This window comes from Pristis pectinata, chromosome 9 (assembly GCF_009764475.1).
Source record: "Pristis pectinata isolate sPriPec2 chromosome 9, sPriPec2.1.pri, whole genome shotgun sequence".
Classification (NCBI taxonomy): Eukaryota; Metazoa; Chordata; class Chondrichthyes; order Rhinopristiformes; family Pristidae; genus Pristis; species Pristis pectinata.
This window is the reverse complement of record NC_067413.1, coordinates 76,616,895-76,633,760: the sequence shown is the minus strand read 5'-3', so window position 1 is coordinate 76,633,760 and position 16,866 is coordinate 76,616,895. Positions and strand designations below refer to the sequence as shown.

The 16,866-nt window shown below is 39.1% G+C and overlaps 2 protein-coding genes across 3 annotated transcripts in view; one reads left to right on the top strand and one right to left on the bottom strand.

Moving 5' to 3' along the window:
• The window catches only part of LOC127574074 (aspartyl/asparaginyl beta-hydroxylase-like), a 180,044-nt gene extending 177,854 nt beyond the window's left edge, over positions 1 to 2,190 (top strand). Inside the window, 2 exon segments of the mRNA XM_052022718.1 lie at positions 1,802 to 1,838; positions 1,840 to 2,190. Coding sequence (XP_051878678.1) covers positions 1,802 to 1,838; positions 1,840 to 1,953 — 151 coding nt within the window. The 3' untranslated portion in view covers positions 1,954 to 2,190.
• A 339-nt stretch (positions 2,191 to 2,529) lies between these two features.
• The window catches only part of LOC127574073 (clavesin-1), a 68,672-nt gene continuing 54,335 nt past the window's right edge, over positions 2,530 to 16,866 (bottom strand). For both annotated transcript variants that reach the window (XM_052022716.1, XM_052022717.1), the window contains exon 6: positions 2,530 to 5,969. In XM_052022716.1, coding sequence (XP_051878676.1) covers positions 5,885 to 5,969 — 85 coding nt within the window. In that variant the 3' untranslated portion in view covers positions 2,530 to 5,884. The remainder of the gene's footprint in view (positions 5,970 to 16,866) is intronic.

The window sequence follows — 16,866 nt, the reverse complement described above, 5'->3', positions numbered from 1 at the left end:
CCACTTCAGCATAAAATTCCATTCCCCTAAACTTCCTTTACATTTACATTTTAAGTAACTTCTTTTTCCTTTCAAGACCATCAGCAGATCCCAATTGATTAGATTCTGTTTTGAATGTGCTTTTATAGGACTTGAACAGTAATGTGTCAGACCTGCACCCAAATAACCAATTAACATTTTCCAAATGGAATGCTAATTTTTCCATTTACATTAATAGTAGCCCTTTTCCACTGAAAGTGGAAATGTTTCCATTGCCGGAATGTGGCACCTGCCAGATGTTGGAATGCAGGTGCATTGCTGCATCTGGCCATTTCCCCAAACACAGGATCATAGAACAGTACAGCACAATACAGGCCCTTCAGCCCACAATGTTGTGCTGACCTCGCCCTAAGACTATCTAACCCCTTCCTCCCACATATCCCTCTATTTTAAATTCCTCCATATGCTTATCTAGCAATCTCTTGAATTTGACCAATGTACCTGCCTCCACCACCACCCAGGCAGCACATTCCATGCCCCAACCACGCTCTGGGTAAAAAACCTTCCTCTGATATTCCCTTGAACTTCCCACCCATTACTTTAAAGCCATGCCTTCTTGTATTGAGCATTGGTGCCCTGGAAAGAGGCGCTGGCTGTCTGCTCTATATATTCCTCTTAATATTTTGTATATCTCTATCTCTCATCCTCCTCCTCTCCAAAGAATAAAGCCCTAGCTCCCTTAGGTCTCTCCTCATAATGCATACTCTCTAACCAGGTAGCATCCTGGTAAATCTCCTCTGCACCCTCTCCAACGCTTCCACATCCTTACTATAATGAGGCGACCGGATTAGTTGTGAAAGGTATTCCATTTACCACCACCCTCTTCCTGTCCTACTTATAAGTTTCTAAACCAAAGTATTAGCCCAGAACTTCCAACTTGATACCAGAACTAATGCTGGACTGACCCACTTTTCTCAGCACGTATCCCAGCTGGGCAGGTGCTAAAAGCCTGCACTGCGCTGGTGGAGTGTAACACGTAAACACAAAGCCTGGACACACAACTGCCATCCAGGAATACTTCTTGGCTTGGTAGGGCAGAGCCTGCACCAATTTAACTAACAGCAGCACCAATTAAAATGAATGGGAGAAATTGCTTGCAGAAAGGTACGCAGGGTTAATTTTTTATTACTGATTTTAGTTAGTTTTAATGTTACAAATAGTTTATTTTAAAGTGTGAAGTCTTTATTAGTGTGTTAATGTGAATATATTTTTTTTAAATCAAATTGCAGTATTACTGAATGTTCAATGACATCCACCAAAACCATACAGTAGCCCTGTAACTGTGACAGCATTGATAGCTGAATAGCTTGGTTGGCGGGTCTCAACTGGAGACAAAGCCATTCTGTGAATGCAGGAGGCAGTCTGCACTTTGAAGTGCTGGGAACTGGGATCCCAGAAGTCTGCATCTGAGACCACAGTGGAACAAACTGCATGGCCCAGAAGCAGGTGGCCAGTGAATTTCAGGACAACGCTCAATCTGCCCTATTCTTATTTAGGGCCAGCCTCAGTTTTGGATAATTTTCAAAACTTCAAGGTTAATGAAGTATGCACCCAGTATGTACTTAAATACAAGAAAATCTAGAATGTCAATGGGTATTTTACCCAGATTAGATGCATGATTATTGTATCATATCTAATGATGTCTTAGTTTTCTTTTTCAAATTGCCTTAAAACAAATCAACGTTGTTATGTATTGCTGTAATTTTCAGTACTACTTTTCAACAGATGTTGATTCACATTCAATGTTGTCTCGTTTTTGCAGAGAATGGAAGGAGGGAAAAGTGCTCATCTTTGATGAATTCTTTTGAGCATGAGGTTTGGCAAGACGCTGTCAGCTATAGGCTTATCTTCATAGTGGATGTATGGCACCCAGAGCTTACAGCCCACCAACGAAGAACACTTTCACCAATTTAATCACATGTTTGGGACATAAAGTGAAGGAGGAAATATTAGGAGTTGAGCTAACATGAAGAAATGATTATGTAATGAAGTGTAGTGAGTTCAATGATATTTTTTTAAACTCTTAGTACAGGGGAGTTTTCCACTGTTGAGGGATGATCTATTTGGGGGGAAAAAAAATTGATTAAATAAGAAGTCTCCAGGAGTATTTTTTTAAGAGGACATTTTTTATATTAATTAATGCAAACTTGAGCTCTGTCCTCTTTGCAATAAGAAAAAACACAATGACAAAAGGTGGATGAGATTAACATGGCCTCTTTTTCGATTGGGATTAGAACAGTTTCAATATACACAACACTTTGTCTCAAGCAGTCTCTTCATTGTTAAAATCAAAGTGGATTATATGATTTTTCACTATATTACATATGCTGATTATAGCCTTGTCTAATTTCTATAAGGCACTCAAACTGTTACATCCACACAACTGGTCTTTGGTATTTACATATGGAATCAATCTGTATATATTTTGATTATTTTTACTGTACAGATATTCATGCATTTCTTAATCTTAGATATTGACCATTTTTTATAAAGGACAATCCATGCCTCTCATAATTGTATTTAGTCACAATGTGTGTATTCTATTACAAATTTTACCTGAAATCAGCATTTTTTTTTGGCTTACACTGACAATTAATGCTTGATGTACCAGTGCACTTTCTCATCATTTCCAAGAAATATTAATTTAGATTGTTTTGGCCTATTTTCCAATTTTGAATTTTTTTTTGTTTACACAATGAGTGCTACTGCCCTCAATGGGAGAGCTGCCTTTGAGAAGTTACTAAGCCTGACAGTATGAGCGAGATTGATTAACACACAGAGTTGAAATGACATGATCACTGAAGCATCCTGAGTTAACAGATGTATCTGTGCTTATACTTAGCTTCCCCCACACTGCGCTTAGTAACTCATCCAAAGTCATTTCCCCAGCAGTATTACAAGTGCTCACTGTTTGAGGAGTTGAAATTAACGTACATCGTGTAAGTAGTTAGAGTAAGTTTCTTTTCAGTGTTGCCAACTGCACTTATAAAAGTGGTATCCTTTTGAGTATAAAATTGTGTTCTGTGAAAAGAAGTCGTACCGCATTCCCATAAGATATAACTGATGTAGATGCCAATGTTGAACATTTTTAGTGTGACAAAAATGAACAAATGCCAATGTGAGAGGCACAGTCATCAATAGACGGCTGATGCATCTGTGCAAATGCCAGAAAGCAGATGGCTTGTGACAACCATAATACATCTACAATAAAATGACCATATGTTTTTACATTCAAATTTATTATGCTAAGTATAAATGACAGACTTTATGTTGCAGGGGCAAGACAAGGAGGACTAAATTCACCATGTAGGAATAATGAAGATAATTTTGTCTCAGAGCAGTTTTGTGAGCAGTCAGATCCCTATAGAGGGATGAGGATTACGAGCTAGTCCAGAAAGTGGGAAAAGGCAATTTCCAATTATTTATTCATATATTTTGGCATACCATTCAAACAGCAAAACATTTGGGAACAGACTCAGGGGAAAGCGGTACCTTAATTTAAAATGTTTAGTGACACTGTGATTTTAAAATATCTTACTTTTTGTTGCATATATAATTCTGTTGGACTAATTCTGTGAATGCCAGTTTTGATGGATTTATTGACTGAACCACCCAGAGGAATTGGATTGGCTGCACAGGCAGGAGGAGCTTTGTTTCTGTTAATCTGGTTTATTGTTGTCTATCACCTCCATAATGATTTTTATTGGAGACCTGTATAATGTAATTGAATCTCCTAACTTTATATTACTATGGTATCCCTGTGTATTGTGGCTTTGTTTTATTTACCTCTTCTGATGCACTGAAGTCAATATGCTTGTAGTAATAGCTAAAGCTGCATAGTACCCAGCCTTCCAGTGACATTGAGTCTGATAAAAATTGACATCTGTTTATTGTCAGGGCATAGTCAAAAATTGAAACATCAGAGTGATCTTCAGTGAGATTTAAAGCAATTTTCTCTTCGGTGATCTAGTTTTTCATGTTACAAAAGCTAAAAGCCTTTTTGTAGCCATAAATAAAATGATGGTGAATGACTTCAAAGATATTGTAACATTTGGTAAACTGTTACTCAAAAATATTTATGATGATAAGATGTTTTGCCTATTGAAATATTGTGCATGGACGTTTAAAGTGCCTGTATTAGCTATCATAAGATGTTGTATTTCTGGTGAGAGCTGACATTAAGCAGGTGGTTGTTTTCCTTTCCTGGCCCAATCTTCAAATAAATTCTAATTTAGCAAATCCAAAAAATATGATCAGAGGTCAAGCTCAGTTTTGGGAAGAATACTTGGTATAAGTTTTTTTTAAATGTTGTAGGAGACTCTACCTTCTATTTCGTTAGCTGGGAACAAGTAGATTAGATTTTTATTTTTGACTTTTTTTTAAAAGAACAGTTTGTTTTCTTTTTGAGTCCACCAGTAACTGCACTGCAATTCTTTTTGATGCTGTCATTGAATGCTGGGATTTTAATTCTGAAGTCAACACTACTGTATATCATTGGATAAAATGAATTTGCTCTGAGTATTATGTGTATGTATTATAAGTACTGGTATGATGTCAAATTGATTTTTTTGTTGAAGTGGTTTCATGGAAGTAGACATGGATTTTTAACTGTGAATACTGCAGCTTTGAGGGAGGCTCATAGTCTGCGTTTCAGAGTTTGAGAAATTTTTATATAAGCGAGTCTTCTTGTCTCCTTCACAGATCACCTTACTGAGTTATACAAAGCCCAGCCTAGTTTTTGTGTTAAATACCTTTTTAGTTTTGGAACAAATGGAATATACATTTTTGAAGAGAGTATAAGCCTAGTATGCTTTGAACAAAATGCAACCACCACTTTTGAAGCAAAAAATCTGAAACAAAACCAGAAAATGTCAGAAAATTTTACCATGTTAAGCAGCATCTGTGGAGAATGAAACAGTTAACATTCCAGACCAGTGACTTTTCATTAGTTTTGATGCTGCTGAGTGTATTTGGCATTTTCTGCTTTTGCAACTATCACTGCTTGTTAAAAATATCAATATTGTATCTCCAATTGTAAATAGTTATTTGAAATTAAAGATTTTATGCTTCTCACATAAGTTATGCTTTAAGTTTTAATGCAACTTGTATTAAAAGCCTTCATTGCATTAGTAAACATTTAATTACAGTAAAGAATGCTGGGTGGAATGTCTGTGACCTATTAATGAACACACAAACTTTATAACATGCTGTATAAGACATTGATCTTGATATTTCCCAAAATAAAATACTGAAGAACTTGAGTAATTCTTTTTTTATTTGTCCAGTTAACTAAACAGCATTGTGGTTGGTAAAGTTAGCTTCATTTACTGAATTTAACTAAAATACATTGATGTTTGGTGTTCATTCAGAAAATAAATAGGAATGGATCTATTGGATCTTTGGCACATTAATAAATGGTTTTTCATCCTGCCTTCTGTTTGAAACTTGTATTTGAGTTTTCCAATCTGATATTGAAATATAAAAGCACGGCCTTTCTTGGGAAGGCACAAATATGTCTGAAAGTTACATGCCTGTTATCAAGACCTAAATAGTTCTGCATAACTGGATTTTTCCATTCTTTCTTCTGTAGGCAAAGTACCACTACCTGTAATCCTTCCAAGATTACTGTCAGGTTGCCCACCACAGATAGAAAATCCTTCAGGTATCTTATTTTAAATGATCTCTCAATTTTAAATCAACTTCTGGCAGTTCTGACAAGAAAGCTGGTGGTACCTGAATTTTGCCATTTTGATGAAAGAAAATGTAACTGAAAGTGACTTGATTTAAGTAAATGCTCCACGAATGTTTGCACCTCTGTGACCCAGCCACGTAGTCAACGCTTTGTTCAATCCAGAGCCAGTAGTGGTTGGGTGTTATCATCATCCCTGTCTTCATGCTTCAGCACACCTGGTTCCACCACTGACTGTGACCTGCAAGGCAGGCAAATTGGGTTGAATGTAAACAAAGCTTAGAATGATAAGTACCTGTAATTCAACTTCTATTTAAGAAAGAACGATGCTGCTTATTGTTATAAATTGGTGTTATTACTACTGCAAACTGTGAAAAAAATGGAAATTAAGATTTATCTCAATGATTGATTCATCAGTCCAGCAACTGGAAAGCTATTCAAGTTTTATCAAACTTTACATAGAACAGTACAGCACAGGAACATGCCCTTAAACCACCACCACCACTCCTGGCAATGTATTTCAGGCATCTACCACTGTGTGTGTAAAAAAAACTTGCCATGTAAATCTCCTTCCAACCTTCTCCCTCTCATCTGAAAGCTATGCCCTCTTGTATTTGACATTTCTACCCCGGGGAGAAAACAGAAGATAGACTGATTACTTTTCCTATTTATGCCTCCCATAATTTGAGATACTTCTATCAGGTTGCTCCTCAGCCATCGATGCTCCAGAGAAAACAATCCAAGTTCATCCAACCTCTCCTTATAGCTGATGATCTCTAATCCAGGCAACATCCTGGTGAAACCTCTCTGGCACCCTCTCCAAAACGTCTACATCCTTCCTGTAATGCAGCAAACAAAACTGCGCACAATACTCCAAATGTGGCCTAACCAAAGTTTTGCACAGCTGTAATATGACTTCCTGACTTTTATACTCAACATCCTGATTGAAGGCAAGCATGCTGTATGTCTTCTTTACCACCTTATCTATTTGTTTTGCCACTTTCAGGGATCTATGGACATGTGCCCCAAGATCCCTCAGTATGTCAATGCTGTAAAGGTACTGCCATTTATTGTATACTTTCCTCTTAATGAGACTTCCAAAAGTGCAAAACCACATACTTGTCTGGATTAAACTTCATCTGCCACTTCTCTGCCGAAATTTCCAACTGGTCTATATCCTGCTGAATCCTTTGACAATCTTCCTCATTATCCACAACAATTTTTATGTTGTCTGCAAAGTTACTAATAAGCCCACCTACATTTTCATCTAAACATCTAAAATCACAAACCAAGGTCCCAGCTCTAATCCTTGTGGACCACTACTTATCAGAGACTTCCAATCAGAATAACACATCTCCAGCACTACCCTCTACTTTTATGGCCAAGCCAATAAAATATTATATTACCATTTCACTGGCCAATAACAATGTTCTGTTGCAAACTTTGTTCCATTATAGTTTAATACCTGCTTCATAGTAAGCACATAAAATACAAATATGCTGGGTCCAGGTTAGTTTCAAATTTGTGTTGCAAGAGGCTGGTATAAAGGCATGGAATTGGAAGTAATAGCAATATTTTAAATGCGGGTTTTCTCACCAAATTTCTTTTTCTTATTTAAGTTTTCTGATCGTCTTAGTTTGCAAAACTTGGGAGCCCAGCAACTCTAAAGTGAGCTCTCTCTGAAAATAACTGTAGGCAGCTCTCTAGGAGCCTACTAGGTTTATCACAGCACTGAAGTTTTTAAATTCCAAGAGATTTGGTTCTAGGTCTGTGCTGAGTAAGTTGATGCCATGCTGAAAGGGTATGCAAAATGTGTTAGGAAGAACAGTCAACCATATTTCCATTGATAATCACAACCTAGTCATAAGTGCTAAATGGGTCTGGGCACTAAATGAGATACATTCCTTGATAATCAAGTTGCATCATAAATTTAATTCTTTCAATACGAAGATGTGTCAGATAGTAAGCATGATCCCAAATAACATAATGCATTATCTACATCTTGTAACAGTTGCTTTTGGTATTTCTTGCTTATAGACCATATATAGTAATCAGTTAATCAAAAATATTGCATCATCTGTGAAAATTAGTGCAACTCTCTCCTGGTCCTCCCACACTCAAATCACCAGGAACTTCTGTGCAAACCAGTTTAAAAACAGGCTTAAGGCCTAATCAAATTTACCTCCATACCAGCAAGGGAAAACAACAATTGCTTATATTGATGCTTATGGGGTGGGGGGGGTTCCTAAAAATCTATCTGCAGAGCAAGTCCTAGGGAATAGGAAAGTGACTGAAGGGGCAGGATCATGGGCTGACACCAGCAGATTGGATTATTGATGTGTAGAGCCAGGGGAAGGAAGCATCCACTTATCCCCACATGGCTGTGTGGCCAGATTCTGCTCTAACTCCATCTACAAGTTTGCAGATGATATCACCATTGTAGGCTGTATCTCAAACAGCGATGAGTCGGAGTAAAGGAAGGAGATAGAGAGCTTAGTGGAATGGTGTCATGACGACAACCGTTCCCTCAATGTCAACAAAACAAAAGACCTGGTCATTGACTTCAGGAAAGGGGGTGGTGTACGTGCACCTGTCTACATCAATGGTGCTGAGGTCAAGAGGGTTGAGAGCTTCAAGTTCCTGGGAGTGAACATCACCAACAGCCTGTCCTGGTCAAATCACACAGATGCCACGGCCGAGAAAGCTCACCAGTGCGTCTACTTCCTCAGGAGGCTAAAGAAATTTGGTTTATCCCCGTTGACTCTCACCAACTTTTACCGATGCACCACAGAAAGCATCCTATCTGGATGTATCACGGCTTGGCACAGGAACTGCTCTGCCCAGGACCGCAAGAAGCTGCAGAGAGTTATGGACACAGCCCAGTGCATCATGGACACCAGCCTCCCCTCCTTGGACTCTGTCTTTACCTCTCGTCTTGGTGTAGCAGCCAGCATAATCAAAGACCCCACCCACCCAGGACATTTTCTCTCTTCCATCGGGTAGAAGATACAGGTGCCTGAGGGCAAGTACCACCAGACTTAAGGACAGCTTCTACCCCACTGTGATAAGACTATTGAATGGTTCCCTTATACAATGAGATGGACTATGACCTCACGATCTACCTTGTTGTGACCTCGCACCCTATTGCACTGCACTTTCTCTGTAGCTGTGACACTTTACTCTGTACTGTTACTGTTGTTACCTGTACTACATCAATGTACTTTGTACTAACTCAATGTAACTGCACTGTGTAATGAATTGACCTGTACAATCGGTTTGTAAGACAAGCTTTTCACTGTACCTTGGTGCAAGTGACAATAATAAACCAATACCAAGATAGTGAAAAATCAAAAAAGAACTTGCATGTTCTTTGGTGGCCTCTAGAGGTCCCTTTAAACTGCAGGATGCTCCAAAAACTGCGTGAGCATTCTGAAATTACTTGCTGCTGATTTGATAGTATGCAAAAGGGTAGCATATTTACGATTAAATGATGGTTCACAACTATAAAAACAATTTATCGGCCTCTCTTCAGATTTATTCTCCTTTCACAGCACTAATTCTAGCTACAGCATGATTCCTTATAAACCAAACATCACTCCCCTGCCTCTTTCAATGGTCATTCTTGTGCAAGTTTTGGCAAAATCTTGGGTGGTTATTTCAACTATGATGGGCATCACAGCTAGACCTGGCTCTGTTCACACCCCATGATTGGGTGTATACATTTTTTGATAAACGTCACTGGTTTTCTATTGAGAGTGGGAGACCAAGCTGATTTATTTTGCTAAGAACTTGTACTATTGCAGCCCTGTTACTCTTTGTGCATCTCTCCAAGGGATTTCAGCAGAGTCCATTAATCATTTTGAGATGCAGTAATATTTTAATCACTTCAAGGTTTGTTTGCATTTTCTTTAAATAGATACATTATTAGAAATGTATCAAGTAGCCAGCTGTTACACACCCAGAGCCCATGCATGTCTGATACTATAGGTCATAACAACCATTACTTTTGGTACATAATTGCTAGAAGCAAAACAAGTAATTATTAGATTGTTCGAAATCATTTCAGTGGCCCTGAAATTGGATACCATATACTACAGTTTTATACACAACTATCCAATTTTAATGAAAATTAAACATAATTGAAATCAGGAACTGTGCAATTTTCATCAGACACGTGTTCTTATCAACACCCTGATACCTGTACTTGGATGCCACTTTGATAACATAGAGGGTTTGCATCAGCAGTGATGCTTGCAACTTGAGGGGATTAGAAATAAAAAGAAAAATGTTGGTCAAGCAGCATGTGGAGATCAAAGCCAAGTTAACACTTCAGGTTGATGATCTTTCAGCAGAACTTGAAAAAGTTGTTATCTGCAGAGAAAAGGGGGGAGGCCTGGAGAGAACAAAAGGGAGGAGCTGTGACAGAGTGGAGACTGGGAGGCACTGAAACAAGTGGGGTGATGCCAGCTGAAGGAGAGTACTAAAGGCTTCTGGATAATAGAAGATGCCTCTGGGTAAAGTATAAATGGAGGAAATTAATGAAGAGAAAGAAAAAATTTAGTGCTAGAATTGTAAGATACAAGACTAGAATGGCCATTCAGCTGAAAGGGCTGAATTCAGGTTGTAATGCACCTTGTTGGAAAATTAGGGAATTTACGGGGATGTGCCTGTGTTGGTTCCAGGCCATTTCAGGGAACCTTACTCAGGAGGTCCTCTCTAAGGTGTGCTCACCTGATCTGATTGGATATCTTGGCTGCCAAGGCATATCTATCACCTTACTACTGATAGTGTTCCCAACTTGTGGGTGACAGCTGAAATAAAGCACAACATGCTGGAAACACTCTGCATGTCAGGCAGCATCTGTGGAAAGAGAAACAGCTAACAACTCCAGCCTGGGACCTTCATCTTTCCTGCCTTGGAGCAGAGATGATTGGTGACAGTTGACTCTCACCCTACTATCCATTGGAATGAATAGAATGGGCCTTCTACTCTGACATCTGTTGGGGTAAGAGATGACCTGGTGGTGAGAGGAAACAATTTAAAAGGATGTTCTCAGAGCCTCCTTAGAAAACGTGTAACATCTCCACAGGCTCATGGAAAACTCTGGCACATGACCACTTAGGGAAGGAGTATTTGGGATGGTATTAAGATTTTTTCTTTTGTTCAGAGCATGTAAAACCCAGGGTAAATAGTAGAAGGAGTACATCAATTACCAAACTACCTACCTACCCCATAAAGCACCTCCTGCCCCACCTGAAGCAGAATCTGCAGGTCCCACATTGGGTTCTGGGATGGCAGATGAAGCCACAGAATTAGAGTAGAAACAAGTCGTCCTCAATGCTGAGGGATGGCATAAAAAAACCCTATTCAAGGTGCCAACTGTTATCCTTTCAATCTCTGGACCCCATGCCCTAGCAACTTGGCTCATTACGATTTCTGAGCTGCACAATGGTGCAACATATGAGAAAGAGAAGGCCTTGACTGTGCAAGCATGGTTCAGCAGAGTGCAAGGATGGTTCAGGCCTCGAGTGCCATTGAATTTCCAAGCAGCAGGCCTCAGACAAAATGTCTATTGTCCTGTCCAACTGCTGCATCTCCAAACACAGTACAATTTCTAGGTATGTGTCCTACTGATGAGTCTTACATTGAAACAAAATATTGGAAATCCCTGGTAAATTACAGGGACATTGACTTTTTCTCAGAGTTGTCCATTAACACCAGTTATCTGGAATTGTGCATACTGTATATTGATGCAAAGACAGAATAATATTGATTTCACTATCCACAACACCATCAAAGATTGGTGGTGTTGTGAAGTGTGTAGAAGATTGCCAAAGGATACAGCAGGATATAGATCAGTTGCAGATATGGCAGAGAAATGGCAGAGTTTAATCTCGCCAAATGTGAGAGGTGTTTGCACTTTGGGAGATCAAGTGTAATGGAACAGTGCACAGTTAATGGCAAGACCTTTAACAGTGTCGATGTACAGAGGAATCTCGGGGTCCAAGTCTATAGCTCCCTGAAAGTGGCTGCACAGGTTGATAGAGTGGTAAAGAAGGCATATGGCATGCTTGCCTTTATTAATCGAGGCATTGAGTTCAAGAGTCGCAAGGTTATGTTGCAGCTTTGTAAAACTCTATTCAGGCCGCATCTGGAGTATTGCATTCAATCTGGTCGCCCCATTATAGGAAGGATGTGGAGGCTTTGGAGAGGGTGCAGAAGAGGTTTACCAGGATGATGCCTGAATTAGAGGGCATGTGCTATGAGGAGAGGTTAGACAAACTTGGGTTGTTTTCTCTGGAACAGTGGAGGCTGAGGGGAGACCTGATAAGAGGTTTATAAGATTATGAAGAGGCATAGCTAGAGTAGACAGCTGGTATCTTTCTCCCAGGTTCGAAATGTCTAATACTAAAGGCATGTACTTAAGGTGAGAGGGGGTAAGTTTTTCCCCCCACACAGAGAATGGTGGGTGCTTGGAATGCGCTGCAGGGGTGTAGTGGAGGCAGGTAAAATAGTGTTTAAGAGGCTCTTAGATAGGCACATGAATATGTAGAGAATGGAGGGATATTGACGTTATGTAGGCAAAAGGGATTAGTTCAGTTAGGCATTTAATTACTAGGTTAATTAGTTTGGTACAACATTGTGGGCCGAAGGGCCTCTTCCTATGCTGTACTGTTCTATGTTCAATTTTAGATAGAAAGAAGAGTCCCAAGGCGTGGAAATGGGAATCAGTCTTTCAACCCCTTGAGGCTACTCCACAATTTACTAATATCATGGCTGAATTTGAACTTTGGCCTCAACTCTTGATCCCTATAAACCCTGATTTGCATGTACTCCAAATATTTATCCTCATCTTGAATAGATGCAGCTTAATGACTGACATTCACTGCTCTCTGGGGTAAGGAAATCCAAATGGCAAATTTTTAGCTGTCTTACTAAAGAATGTTTATTTTCAGTTGAATGCCTATGCAATGTGGACATTAAGAATGGGAACATGCAGTAGCATTTGCTATGTACTGTGTATGCTCCCTACCAAGTCAGTAGCTTCCTTAGAGTGGAAATAGCAGAAGGTTGGGACAATTTATTTATGTCTTTCACACATTTGAGGGAAATGTGATCAATGGCCCAATGACAGAGATACAACCAGCTTTTTAACCCACTAAGGTACAATTTACCAACATTAACCAAATATTTTACCGCTGTTTTCAAAGACCCCTATTGGAAGTATTAGTTACATACACATAGGACTCACATATTTCTGTATGTGTACACAGTTTGAATTCTACCTGCCTCCTAACTGAAAAGTGCAGAAGAAGCATAAAGGAATATTTTAGGATATATTTTCATCCACAATGTTGGGTTGCAATTTCAAAATGGAAAGTCAAATTTCAAGATAAAATCAAAAGTAAATAAATTCAAGTTCAATTAGATGAAAATGTAACGAGTGAGCTGGTGGGAATGGGGATTGTTTCAAAAGCACTTCCTGAAGCAAAATAACGCAAATGCTGAGTATCAAAGTAATGGAAATAGCAGATCTGGCAGTAGCTTGCAGATCTATGAACCTTCATCTAAACTGGAACATGTTCAGTGAATTGGAATAATGTAGAAGAGGTACTGCATTGGATTTGACACTGGTTTCTTGACATTTGTGCATGCAAATCTTTTTGCCATGTAAAATAAATTTATTTAGTCTCGACCTAATTTGCGTAAAATGCACTTGTGTAAATATCCTAGTTGCCAATGCATGAGCTACAGTATTAATTCTGAAACTATTGAATCCCCTTGGATCTACCAGCTTCTAAGCTCATAGCTGGGTGGAAGCTTAGGATTCCCAAGCACAAGCTGTTGGTGGACTTCTCATGGAGTCAAATGGGTTTCTTCAGATTCCCAGCCCTTACTAGAGTGGGAAACCTGCCTGCTGAACAGAATGAAGTAAATGGAAAGAAATGACTACAAGGAGAATGGTAAATAATCCTTTCTTATTTGATTTAATTTAGCTAAAGTGTATTTAATTGTGAAGGGTGTAAGACTGTGTTTGGTATTTTAACATAGTTCAATTTATTTTTAGTATATTTATTTCTATATGGTCAGTGTTTAAGATAAGATAGGATATCTTTATTAGTCACATGTACATCGAAACACAGTGAAATGCTTCCTTTTTGCGTAGAGTGTTCTGGGGGCAGCCCACAAGTGTTGCCACACTTTCGGCGCCAACATAGCATGCCCACAACTTCCTAACCTGTACGTTTTTGGAATGTGGGAGGAAACTAGAGCACCTGGAGGAAACCCATGCAGACACAGGGAGAATGTACAAAATCCTTACAGACTGTGGCCAGATTTGAACCTGGGTCGCTGGCGCTGTAATAGCATTACGCTAACTGCTACACTACCGTGCCTGCCTGACCTTTTTGAACATTTGTGAATGTCAAAGACATTGCAGAAAGATTCAATAATAGTGACACTATGAACAGCTGATGAGTCAGTGGATAGGACCTCACCAGCTGTGAAATCCATTCTGGGAGTGCCGCTGGCCAGTTGCAGACAGAGGGTCCCAGTGCTGCACTGGGCCATGCATGAAGACTGCCCAGGATCAAGCTGGACAATAAAGCAGTCCAGGGCGGAGAAATGGCCTTAATTTCTCCCTCTCCAATCTGCATATTGTAGGTTTTCCTTAACATTTCCATGTGATTTCATTCTGCAGTGGTTAATACTTGGGGTGGGGGGAGGAGGAAATATTTGAAATATAGCCATTCTTTACAGATGTGGCATGGATATACTATTGTTCCATGATTTATCAGATTTTGAAATAATATAATGCATCTGGATCTGAAAATATCAGTGAAAGGGAGCAGCAAAGATTCAGCAAGTTAATATTTTTCTTATAAAATTCTGACAGGGTCCATAATTTATCTGAATTAGTCAGGACTTAGCTGGGTTTGAAACCATTTAGCATTTTCAAGGTTGAACCCTTTGGTCATCGTAATTTCGTGGCCTTTGCCTAAGCCTATTCATAGCAACTTCAAACATGATAACAAAAATATCAGATTCTGTGACGGATCCAGCATCCTTTTCCAGAGAGAGGTTTTTGGGTCTGTTGATATTGGTTTATCCTTGGTTCAAATTTTCAAACAGATTTCTGACAAAGTAATTCTCATCTTTTCAATTTGAATTATAGTGAGGTTATCCCTTCAGTGGCCTTGCCTTTATTTTCTTATTGAAATCATTATTAGATGTTTCACCAGCAGGGTTAAAAAAGGACTATTTTATCCCCACTCGCTAGTGCATCTGTGACTCTGTAGAATTGAAGAAATATCTTGTGTTTGTGCCTTTTCAATCCATTAGCTCTTTTTCTCCATGTGTGATTTATCTCAACTACTTTCACCTCCAGCTTTCAGTTTGTCCTTCTTCCTTCATTTCTAATTACATGGAGGGTTTTTGTCGAGAGGGGAAAATATAGTCGCTGTGGTAAAGAATTGACCATGTTGGGAGGAGCTGATACATGGCAACACAAGGGAAGAAAGGAGGGGTTAGTGTTACAGTCCAAGCTGCAACAATAATGATTAGAACTCCCAGGGGAAGATAGAAAGCTCTCCAATAAAAACTGGAGCCACTGGATGAAAGGTCAGCCAGAGAGCAGAACTGCCAGGAGGATGAAAGAATAAACTATTGACATGATCAAAGCTGCTGGAGGTGGGGTGGAAGGGAGAGGGAAATGCAGCAGAGTGAGTAAGAGAACGTGATTTAGATTTCCTCCAGTTTATAACTGAAGCTTCATTAAGTGTCAGTACACTTCAGTGATACAAAAAAATAGTTCACTTAAATCTAGGAAAGCTGCGTGGATCTCTGTGTTACACAAACAACAAAGGCAAGGTGTCATCAAATCTGGTTTGTCACAATATTTTGGGAATCAATTGACTGGGATGCATGAGAGTTTGGGAGATGGACGTTAAATTAAGGTTAGTTTGTCATCAATATTTAGAACAGTAACTAAATAGAAAACCAAATAATGGTGGATTTAATTACAGAAATCTTGAGAGCAAAGTGAGTTCTATCATGTACCCCAATCCTGGTGTTGTAAAACCTGTCCATTGACATTGGATGGTAGGGTCCAGACCAACAAGGATAAAAACAATGCTCATAGCCTGTTACTTCATAATGTTCAATAACCATAAATGAAAATATACAGGTGGTGCTTTCGTGACCACACACGTATTGCTTTAGTTTTCTATTGGAGTTACATAATCATACAGTGCAGAAAGAGGCTCTTTGGCCCTACAAATCCACACCGACTATCAAGCACCTATCTACCCTAATTCTACACTAATCCCAAAAATTCCTGTCAACTCCACCCAAATTCTACCACTCATCTGCATACCCAGGGCAATTTACAGTGAGGAAACCCACACATTCACAGGGAAAACATGCAAACTCTACACAGACATCACCAGAGGTCATGATTGAACCTGGGTCACGGAAGATGTGAAGCTGCAGTTCCACTAGCTGCACGACTGTGCCACTCTCAACTTGGTGCTATGGACTCTATTCAATAAAAAAATAAATTCTGTCTGTATAGTTGCACAATGCTGAACCTGCCTTCAACCAGAGAAAATATAATGATAGTAATGTAGCCATTGTGGGTACTTACATTATCACAGTGCTTGTTTTAATGCTATCCAGGAGACACTACTCCAGTTGTCCACTACTCCAAAGGCAGAAAAACTGCATAAATTATACAATGCTAAAGATAAAAACTCGTTGGTTAAGCTGAATTTTCTGATTTTTTTTCTTTAAGTTTAGGTGACAGTAACTTTAAACAACATAACTTGAGATGTTAATTGAATGTTACAAAGTTTTTGGCTAGTTTTCTAAAACATTAATTAATCTAAAGCTGTTTCTCAGACTCCAGAACACAGATCAAGAACTTATTGGCAATCCTAAACTAAAATAAAATTCCCAAAATTCAGCTCAACCGACTAATTTGATCCTTAACAAAAAAAACACAGAACACTGGAAGAACTCACCGGGTCAAGCAGCATCTGTGGAGGCAAAGGTGTTCGATTAGAAGATGGATCAGTTGGTCTCGAAGTAGGTGTGATGTGTACAGAAAAGGTGGAGAAGGATAGGCAGGGAATGGGGCA